At 54.4% G+C, this 10827-nt stretch overlaps 1 protein-coding gene across 1 annotated transcript; it reads right to left on the bottom strand.

Moving 5' to 3' along the window:
• Positions 1-1013: 1013 nt before the first annotated feature.
• Positions 1014-7093, bottom strand: RFXAP (regulatory factor X associated protein). The gene is made up of 3 exons (XM_054586669.1): positions 6435-7093; positions 3893-3997; positions 1014-1340 (listed from the first exon to the last, which is right to left on the bottom strand). Exons 1-3 carry the CDS (start codon positions 6915-6917, stop codon positions 1230-1232), a joined length of 699 nt encoding a protein of 232 aa, XP_054442644.1. The 5' UTR covers positions 6918-7093; the 3' UTR covers positions 1014-1229.
• Positions 7094-10827: the final 3734 nt, after the last annotated feature.

The following is a 10827-nucleotide window of genomic DNA, read 5'->3' as shown; positions in this document are numbered from 1 at the left end:
GAGGCCCGCAGCTGGGCCCGAATGCGTGGTTTGGGTAGATATGCAGGTATGAAGCAGGTAAAAATGAACAAAGGGGTTCTTTCCCTCTTTAATTACTTCTTAGTACAGCTATGACCAAGTTTAACTTGACATACATTTCAGAGTTGAAAACCCCAGAAACCAACACATTTTTGCAGTTAAACTTGAGACACACACATTCATTGTCCTAACACTGGAAACACTTTGTTACTCTTATTGATAGGTCTGCCTTTTAGAAGTTTTCCCAGGAGAAAACACAAGAAAAAAAATTCTCTCTGTAGGTGGCCCATCAGTCTTTGACTATTACTTAGGAATAACAGTCTTAAAATCGCTCAATTTTGAAAACCACTGACAAAATACTGGAGTGTGAGTTTTACCTTTGGGGTGTCTTTGTGAAAAAGAATGAGTATTAAACAATCTCCTCCTGGTGCTGGTGGGACGAGGCGTGTAGCCTCTGCTCACAAACCCCAGTGCGCAGGCCTTCGCCGGCCGGGCGGTGCGGAGGGGCCTGGCGCGCACGCGGTCTCCGCAGCCACGCGCCCGCCGCTCCCAGGCTTCGCTGGGCATCGCTGCAAAGGGCGCCCGTCCTGTGCGCTGACGGCCACTAACCGGACTCGCCCTGCGGATGGGCGGAGAGCCCGCCTCTTCGAGAGCTGCCGCCTGCCTGGCCGAGGTCCTCGGGGGCGCCCAGTGCGAAGGCTCCACCGCGCGTCTCCATCACAAGCGGCCCTTGGCGTCTCCTGCGGGCCCATGACGCAGCCACTGTGTACGAGAGCCCTCGTGGCGTGGGGCCGCGCCTGGTGAGCACCCTGGCCCGTTCCCTGAGAGCTGGCAGCTTTCATGCCGCGGTGACAGCCAAGCACCACGCCCACACGCCTCCCACTGCCCACAGTGGCGGCCACCGAGCTCCACGTCCAACGTCGCCGCCAGCGGACGCTGCAGCCTCCCCAGAAAGGACCTTCTTTCTCATCTCCAGAAACAATGACGGAGGAAGGTTTTGTTCCAAATACATTGTAATTAGAAGTTACTTGGAGTTTCTGACAGGGTCAGAGGCACAAAGTGTGATGCTTACTGGTCCCCAAACGCGCACACGCATTTACAGAAAATAGCTGTCCACGTCTCGGTGGCCTCTCTCACCCACGGTCTGTATAAAAATAGCTCTGCCTCCTGCAACGGGGTGAAAACCCGCAGCGTGGGTGGCGCGTGAGGCCTCACACCGAGGCCCCGGAGAACCGCTGCTGCCTCTGCTCCAGGACATGCTGGTTTAGAAGCTGCTGCTGCCTCTGCAAAAACTGCACCACCTCGGGGCTCCTGAGTAACGACTGAAAAAGGAAAAAGAACACGGATTAACAGAGTTACGCTTGCGGGTCAGATCGCAGCCGGGCGGAGGGGCGGGGCGGGGCAAAGGCGGGGGGGGGGGGGGGGGCGGGGGACTGCCGAGGGTCAAGCCGGTGCGTGCGTGTGTGTTTGTACAGGTACAAGTACTGACGAGTGCCTTACCAAAATCTCAGAAAAGAAGTTCGATTGCTCTAAAACAAGCAATCCTTTCAGACATGTTTCACTTTTGAATACAGTGTAATCATGTAATAATGGGCAGTATAACATTTTTTTGTTTTAATGAAATACATATACAACCTCATGAAGAAAAACAACTTTGGCCCCAATAAATTGAAAAAGAGAAACTGAATGAAGTAGAAATATCACTAAACACTGATTTTAAAATTTAACATTATGACATTGTACATTTTCTATTTGTTAGTTTTACTTAAAACGTAGTTGTAAAGGCCACCTAACATGTTAAGTTATATTCACTATGCTATTACGGTCGTCCTGATTCCCCCCCCCCCGTCCCCCCGCCCCGTCCCCCCGAACTGTCCATGTCCGTGGGCCATGTGTGTAAGTCCTCTGGCCGCTCCATCTCCTGTGCTGCACTTCACAGCCCTGTGGCTAATCCGTAACTACCTCTCAGTGCTTCTTAATCCCCTCGCCTCTCCACCCATCCCCCACCCCCTCCCATCGAAAACCCTCTCTGTATCCATGAGTCTCTGTTCTTGTTTGCTTAGTTTGTTTTTTAGATTCAGTTGTGAATAGATTTGTATTTTTTTGCCATTTTATTGTTCTTTGATCTTTTTCTTAAATAAGTTCCTTTAACATTTCATATAATAATTGGTTTGGTAATGATGAACTCCTTTAGTTTCTTCTTGTCTGGGAAGCTCTTTAACTGTCCCTTGATTCTAAGTGACAGCTTCGCTGGGTAGAGCAGTCTTGGCTGTAGGTCCCTGCTTTTCATGATGTTGAATATCCTTGCCACCCCATGCTGGCCCGCAGAGTTTCTGTGGAGAAATCAGCTGACAGTCTTATGGGAGCTCCCTGGTAGGTAACTGCTTCTTTCTTGCTGCTTTCAAGATTCTCTCCTTGTCTTTAGCCCTTGGCATTTCAATTCTGATGTGTCTTGGGGTGGGCCTCTCCCGATCCATCTTGATTGGGATTTTTTGTGTTTTCTGGACTTGTATCTATTTCCTTCACGAAGTTAGGGAAGTTTTATTTTTTTCTGATAGGTTTCCAGTTTGTTCTTTCTCTTCTCCTTCTGGCACCCCTATGATATGAATGTTGGGCCTCCTGAAGTTGTCCCAGACGCTGCTTATACAACCCTCATATCTTTGGATTCTTTCTTCTTCTTCTTGTTCTGCATGGTTGTTTCCTTATGTTCCAAATCATTGATTTGATTCTCGGCTTCACCCATTCTACTGCTGTTTCCCTGTAAATTGTTATTTATTTCCATTGGTGTATCCTTCATTTCTGACCCAATTTTTTTTATGCTCTGGGGTCCTAAGTTCCCTGAGCATCCTTATAGCCAGTGTTTTGAATTCTGCATCTGAGAGGTTGCTTATCTCCATTCATTTAGATCTTTTCCTAGAGTTTTGATCTGTTCTTTCATTTGGGCCATGTTTATTTCTGTCTTCATTTTGGCAGCCTCCCTGTGTTTGTTTCTATGTATTAGGTAGAGGTGCTAGGACTCCCTGTCTTGGCAGCGTGGCCTAACATGTAGTAGGTGTCCTGTAGGGTCCCGTGGCACAGCCTCCCCCATCACCCACGCTGGTACTCGAGGTGCATCCTTCGTGTGGGCTGAGTACACCCTCCTCTTGTAGTTGAGCCTCGGTTGCTGTTGGCAGGTCAGTGGGAGGGATTCACCCAGGCCAGTCAGCTGCAAGGACTGGCTGTGACCACTGACCACCAACCTCCGCCCTCCGGTGGAGGATCCGCTGTGCAGGGGCCGGGTGGGGCTCCAGGGTGGTCTGTAGCTGACCACTGGGTGCGCTGGCCCTGGGGTTTCCGGATGGTACGCCCCCACCTGTGTTTTGCCCGAGGCAGCCTCCCTGAGCCATAAAGCGATCTGAGGCGGCTGCTACTTGTGCTGGGCTTGGAGATTCCCAGGTGGAGCCAAGCTGTGAACCTGGGCTGCTGCGGCTGGCGCTGGGCCTGGGGCTCCCTGAGGCCAGCTGCCGCTCGTTTGCGAGGACTCAGGACTTCCGGAAGCAAGACCAGCCATTCCTGTGGAGCAGCAGCTTGGGTGGGCCCGTAAGTTGGGGGCGGCCGAATCTCAGCATCGCCCAGTGTCAGCCAGGTTGATGGGGACGGCCCTTGCAGCTGCCCCAGCCGGGGCGGTGCAGCCCGGGGCCCAGCCCCAGCCCCAGCCCCAGCCCCAGCCCAGCCCCAGCCCCCGCCCCCGCCCGGCGGGGGGCGGGGCCCCAGCCCCCGCCCCGCGAGGCACCGTGCGAGGCTGATGGCCAGTCTCACAATTGTTAAACTCTCAAAAGTTGTCGTAACAAACAACTTTTGTTAACGGGTTTGTAAATACTCTACAGACACTTACCAGCCTTTTTTGATTTAACACTTGTTCCAAAAGCGTCGGTCTCGCCGGCCGATCCCCACAGGCTCCTGTTCGTTTGACGATGGAGAGGATGTTGTCTGCGCTTTCCTGGGACAAAGGGTAAAAATGCAGGTAGGATTAACATTAACACCGGCACTTCCGGGATGGAGACGATGGTCCCGACTCTCTTCCTGCCTGTCCGGACCCCAGAGGCGGCGGGACACCCCGGATTAGACCTCAGGCAAAGCGCTCTTTTCTCGCTTTCCCTCTAGGATTTCCAACCCGGGATCTTCAGTGTCTTGAAGGGTCTTAAAGTCAACAGCGGGCCGTGGTAGTGGTGTGCGGGGAGCAAAGAGTTACTCGCGAGCTATTTTTTTCCTTTTTACATTGGCCTGAGAGAGAGGGGGTGGGAAAGAAACGTTGATTTGTTGGCCCACTTATCGCTAATTGGTTCCTCTATGCGCCCTGACCGGGGGGTGAACCCCCAGTCCTCACGTATCAGGACGGTGCCCCAACCAACCGAGGTACCTGGCCAGGGGGCTGTTTTCAGTATTGTAAAGACGCGCCAAGTAGAAATCGAACTTTCTCTTCATAGAGAGCTGTGCATAAAAAAAAAAAAAGTCTGCCGGCCTCCGGATGGAATACAGGACCTCAAAGGCAACTTACATGTTGCTGGAGACACTCCGATGCTTTTTTGCCCAATTAACAGCAAAAAATAAGGGGGGAGGCAGTCAAGCATTGCTTAAGGAAACAACGGACAAGGCTTTCAAAATTTGGAAGTCACTGGGAGAAAAAGGCCGACCCGGCTCTGCGGACTGGACACCACCAGCACGAACACAAGCGGAGGGCGGGGGGCCCTACAGGGACACCACGTCGGCCTGAGGCCTCACTCCCCAAACGAAGTCGGAGGCGCGTCCTACCCAATACGCGCACCGCCCCGCCCCGTCCCCCGTTAGCGGGCAGAATCTTAAACACTTCACTATCCCCGGCATAACCAGACATCCCAGGTAACCGACACACTCCTATGAACACGCGACGCCACGGACCGCGCCCAAGCCTCCCGCCCACGCAAGCGGGGCGCCCGCAGCGCGCCGGCCGGGAGCCGCGCCCGACGGGCATGCGCTCACCGCCGGGCTCCCCGTGTCGGTTTTCATCAAAGCTGTTTTTCACTCTGGGCCTTCTCTCCATTGGCTTCGCTACCTCTTTCATTATAAGTTTACCAACCTGTTTTAAAAAGGTTCAATCCCTACACATGGTAGGCCTCAAAATGTAAAAATCTATAAAAAGAGGATTCTAATACCAAGAGAAAAGTAATTTCTCCGTCCTCTCCCCATAGAGTTAACTTCATTTATGGGGCCGTTTTTGTTCATTGACTTTACTGGGATAACGTGGTTAGTGCCGTTCTAACACTTCAGGTGCACCACCTTTTAATAGGACACCTGTCCACTCGAGCGTGTGCTCGCCGCCGGACGCCCAGGCTCCGCCCGTCCCCACGCGTTACTGAAGCCCTGTGCCCCTCCCCCACCACAGGCGACCAGCGTCCGAGGGACTGCAGCGTTTTCGCGGGCACGGGGCAGGGCCCGCTCCATGGCAGAGTCCCCTGGGCATTCAGAACGTTAGGGTCCCAGCATCACAGAAGCCTGTGGGGGCGACAGCCTTGACTCTTCTAGGCCAAACTTCTGTAAACACCGGCATCGCCTTTTCAAAGATTCTGAACGCCCTCTGTCCTAAAGGGCAACCAGCTTTTGAGGCCCCCCCCGTGTGGCTCTGAAAAGCTCTAACGCTGAGGTGGCCTTTCCTCGGGCTCCGCTGAAATAACACGTCCCTGTGATTCGCACCCGAGTCCTCGTGGCGGCCTCCTGCCTTCCGCAGGGCACAAGCTGAAGCTTGGAAGAGTTCAGTAACCCGTCGGAGGGCACAGAGCCGCCCAGGACGGGACAGAGCTGTGCAGGAGGACGTCCCGCGTCCCCAGCAGCGGCTTCAACCGCCGACGTGGCTCCATTCCAACAGCCCAAGTGTTAAGCCCCGGCATTACTCAGTCCTTTTTCTCCAGGGGCACTAAGAACACCGGCAGTGAGGACAGGGGACTCAGCAGGGGCCTACCGAGGACAGGGTAAGATGCCTGTGGACCTTAGGACCCGGGGGACTAGGAACTGTGACCCTCACAAGGGGTGCCGAGGAGACAGGCGAAAACGGTACGCGATGGGCCCTCTGCCACGTCCCCCTGGCACCGGGACTCCCCCCGCTCCCTGCCGCTCCGTTGGGGAGGAGCGGCCAACCCCCTACCACCTGGCCTGGCCGTCCGCCTGTCGCATCTCTGCTGTGCCCGCTGTTCTGACGCGCACCCTCATGGTCCTGGAAATGAATTCCTCTAGCGCATGGACGCAACCGATGTGCTAAGGCGTTGCCCGTGTCTGCGTGGACCTGAATTTAGGGCCCGCCCTCCCTAACTTGAGCCCTCCCGTCCAGCCTCGGGCGGCGAGTGCGCGGGCGCAGGAAGGGCGCCCCCTCCCGCGCTCCGAGACCCCCCGCTCGGCTCGGATACCTCCAGTTTGGCGGTGCCCGCGCTGCCGGCCGGAGCGGTGCCCGCGCAGTGCAGGGCCTGGTCGCTTTTCTTCTTCTTGTACTTGTCCTTGTACATCTTGTTGCGGTGCTTCTTGCACATCCACGGCTTGCGCTGCTTGGCCACCTGGCTCGTGGTCTCGCTGCAGCCCTCGTAGGTGCAGGTTTTGCTCACGCCGACCCCGCCGCCGCCCCGCCTGCGCGCGGCCCCGCCGCCACCCTCGCCCCCGGAGTGCGCCTCCTCGTCCTCCAGGTCCTCCAGACTAGCCGCGCTCTCGCCGCCTCCCGGCGGATCCGAAGTGTCCAGCAGGTCAGCCTCGTCCTCCACGGCCTCGTCCTCTCCGTCCCCCGCCGCGTCGCACAGGTACCCGAGGGTCCCGCCCGCCGCGGCGCCGCCCCCCGCGCCCGGCGCCGGCCCGAGGACGCCCTCGGCTGCGCCGTCGTCCTGCGCGCCGCAGGGGCGCATCACCAGCAGGGTGACCTGCGGGGCGGCGCCCGGGACCGGGGCTGCAGCCAGGGCCGCACCCGCGGCGGGCGCGGGGGCCCCGGGGTGCAGAGCCCCGCCGGCAGCGCCCGGCCCCGCGCCGAAGCCCTGCACCTCCGTGATGCTGAGACCTGGCGGGGGATCCACGACCCCAACCTTTCAGCGGCCCCTGGGCCCAACGGCACCTCGCAAACCAGACTCTAGACCCGCGACAGGAAAACGGGCGGCTCCGCGAAGGCTGCGGGACTGCGCCTGCGCAGCCGGCGAATCCCGCCGTTCGCGTTCATACGCAGGTGCTGCCCCGGGAACCGACCTCTCCGAGGGGCGGGGCGGGGCGTCCGCCAGCGGGACTGACTGCGCAAGCGCGAGGCTGGCGGTGGCCAAGCTGACTGCGCAAGCGCGGGACCTAGGGCGGCCGGCTGCTCCCTGCCTGTGCGGCCGTGCGTTCGAGTCTGGCGGCGTGGGGTGGGACAGAGGTTTTTGTTTTTCATTTTTGGTTTTTTGGTTTTTATTTTTGTGAGGTTTTTTTTTGTTTGTTTTGCAGGAACCTCCACTATCTAAAGTTTCAAAGCACATTTGTAGTGGAACTACACTCTGCATCAATGGCCTTTTACACAGAACTAGAACAAATAATCGAAAATTTATATGGGATCACTAAACACCCTGAATAAGCACAGCAATCTTGAAACACAAGAACAAAGTTGGAGGTATGTCGCTACCAGTTGGAGGTATCACGCTACCTGACATCAAACTATACTGCAAGGCTATAGTAATTAAAACAGCAAGGTGCTGGCTTAAAAACAGACACATAGATCAATGGGAGAGAATAGACAGCCTAGAAATAAACCCATGCCTATATGGTCAATTACATTTGACAAAGAAGGCAAGACCATATAATTGGGTAAAGACAGCCTAGTCAGTAAAATATGTTGGGATTATTGGATGGATACAGGCAAAAAAAGTGAAACCACCTTCATATACCATATATAAGAATAAACTAAAAATGGAGTAAAGACTTAAATGCAGATCAAAACCTTAAATCTTCTAGAAGAAAACACAGGCAGTAAAATCTCACACATTTCTCTTGGCATTATTTTTTCTGATATAGCTCAGCAAGCAAGGAAAACCAAATAAACCAATGGCACTACATCAAATTAAAATGTCTTGGACAGCCCATTAAACCATCCACAAAATGTAGAGACAACCTGCTGAATGGGAGAACATATTTGCCAATGATACAGCTGATAAAGAGTTAATACTCAAAATTTAAAAAGAATTCATACTACTCAACACACACACACACACACTCCAATTAAAAAAATAAGGAAAGGCCCTGAATAGACACTTCTCCAAAAAGGACATACAGATGGCCCATAGACATATGAAAAGATGCTCAACATCACTCATCACCAGAGAAAAGCAAATTAAAACCACAATGAGATACCACCTCACACCTGTCAGAGTGGCCGTCATCAATACATCCACAAACACCAAGTGCAGGCGAGGACGTGGAGAAAGGGAAACCCTCGTGCACCGTGGGTGGGAATGCAGGCTGGTGCAGCCACAGTGGAGAGCCGTATGGAGACACCTCAGAAAATTAAAAATGGATCTGCCTTTTGACCCAGTGATTCCAGTTCTGGGAATACAGCTGAAGAAACCTGGAAGACTAATGCAAAAGACTATATTGTGCTAAGTGAAATAAGCCAGTGAGAGAAAGACAAATGCCATATGATTTCACTAATATGTGGAATTTAATGAACAAAGTAAATAAAATAGAAACAAACTGACAGATACAGAAACAAACTAGGAAAAAAATGCCAGAGGGGAGGGGCATGAGGGCTAAGTGGAAAAGATGAAGGGATTAAGGGAAAAAAACCTCACAGAGGCAGAAAACTGTGGTGATGACCTCAGGGAGAGGGGGTAGGGGCGGGAGAAGAAGGGGAACAGGAATAAACTGTGACGGAAAGAGCCTTGCCTTGGGCTGAGGAACACAATCCAATATACAGATGACATGCTGTAGCATTGTACACTTGAAACCTATATAATTTTATTAACCAATGTCACCCCAATAAATTCAATAACGAAAAAAAGAACGCAGCAATTCCAGCCAAGCGTGTGTGTGCGCGCGCACGCACACAGAAACCAGGCTGCCGTCAGTTCAGGCGTCAGTGGAAGCAGAGACGTGGAGGCACGTCTTTCGGAAGAGCCTAGATAACCCGGGGAGGAGAGAGCGAAAGCTGCTCTGGAGAATGGCAGCCTCGCTTACGTCCCCGTTACTGCTCTGCCTGCACCCTTGCCCCGCCCCCACCCCCTGAGCCCAGGTCCCAAGGCCTTGACACCCTTAGCACCTGCCTAAGCCCAGGGAATGCCAGAGGGTACTACAGCGAAGAGCACCTTTCCAAACGCGCTGTTCATACGTGACAGCATTCTTTGACCGCACGTTTGTCAGATGTGAGAGAGTGAGTGTGGCCTTTAGGCAGGAAGGAAGAGTGGTATCGAGATTAGAATAAAGCATCCGTCTCTCTTAGCTATATTCTGGAACGGAGTTAACACTAGAGCAAGGAAAAGACACCCCATCACAAACGGATCTGATCATGCTACATGCTTTTGAACAGTTTATGTCAGATAGTGTGAGCTCCGTCACGGATGATAGGACGATGCATATCGATTTCATACAGCGATTGCTACCTTTAGGCCTTTCCCATGGCAGTGTGATTGAAAATCAAGTCCTAGGGAGAAGCTTTGGGAAAATGGAGTATAAATGTCTCCAGGACCTTAGCTTGGCTGGGATCACAAGCCAGACAGTTGCTGGAAGGAGCCCAGCGCGCTGAAGAACAAGCCGGCAGCTGTCGCTGGTTCTGAGCACTGGGTGGCCGAGGCCCGGAGGGAGGGGCCGGCGTGTTCCCAGGACACACGGAAGAAGCCAGCAGGGTCCTTCGGGGCGAGCAAAGGGCGGCATCGGCGGGAAGGGAGAGGGCGCGGCCTAGAACACATGGTTTTCACAAGCTGCAGGGAACCTGGGCCAGGAGGCCGCAACGTCTCCGAAGGGGAAAAAGAACTTCAGGCAGAGCCGTGGATTTGGCTCCGCGCTGTGGACAGTGTGGGATGGGCCGTGTTCAGGACTACTGGGGCTGGAGGGCAAGTGAGCCGGAGGCCCTGCGCTATTCGCCGGAAGCCGCCCACGGAGAGCTGCAAGGGGCTCGGACAGGAAGGGAAGCTGAACGTCTCAGCGGGGCCAGGTTTGCTGAACCGAATTCCGATCAGCCATTCGTTGGTCTTTCTGGTCTATTGCCACCTCTGTGTGTCCTCACGGTCAGGCTCACTGGGTACCGCGTGCTCTGCCGGACCACACTTCCACTCGGTTCAAAATTCAGTGATTCAAGCCATGGCTACACATTTTCTGCACTGACTTCTCTTCTCTCGTTCTCTGAAGCAAAGGAATATTCGCTGTAGTGTCTGTGAAAAAATGGACACAGGGACGGATGCTGAGAAGGCCGTTGCGTCCGACCGCTTCCATCGATTTTTGTAGACGGTGCTGCGGAGTCGCCGTGGCTCAGGTCTCACCGGCTCGAGGGCTGTAACGCTCTCTGTCCTTCTCCTCGGAGTGGCGGGGATTTGCTCCTGCCCAGTCAGCCCATCTGTCGCTCCTTCATTCATTCCACAAACATCACTAAGCCACCCGGGTGCCCAGAGCTGGGAAAAAATAAGACTTTCAAGTGTGCAAGCACTTTCACGTATATCGTTGTTCCAACTTTAACGTAAACTCGCGAAGCGTGTGCCCACGCCATTCCCTGGAAACAAGCGCTCAGCCGCCACCCCAGTGACGGCATGTGGCCCGGTCCGGCTGCGGCCCACACCGGTGGAAGTCCTGGCCGGCCGCACCGCCGCCCCC

Source organism: Pteronotus mesoamericanus, unplaced genomic scaffold, assembly GCF_021234165.1.
Source record: "Pteronotus mesoamericanus isolate MK-2021 breed Mesoamerican mustached bat unplaced genomic scaffold, CSHL_Meso_final contig_94, whole genome shotgun sequence".
NCBI classification, from domain to species: Eukaryota; Metazoa; Chordata; class Mammalia; order Chiroptera; family Mormoopidae; genus Pteronotus; species Pteronotus mesoamericanus.
The sequence above is the reverse complement of the archived record's forward strand: the minus strand, read 5'-3'. Positions and strand labels throughout refer to the sequence as shown.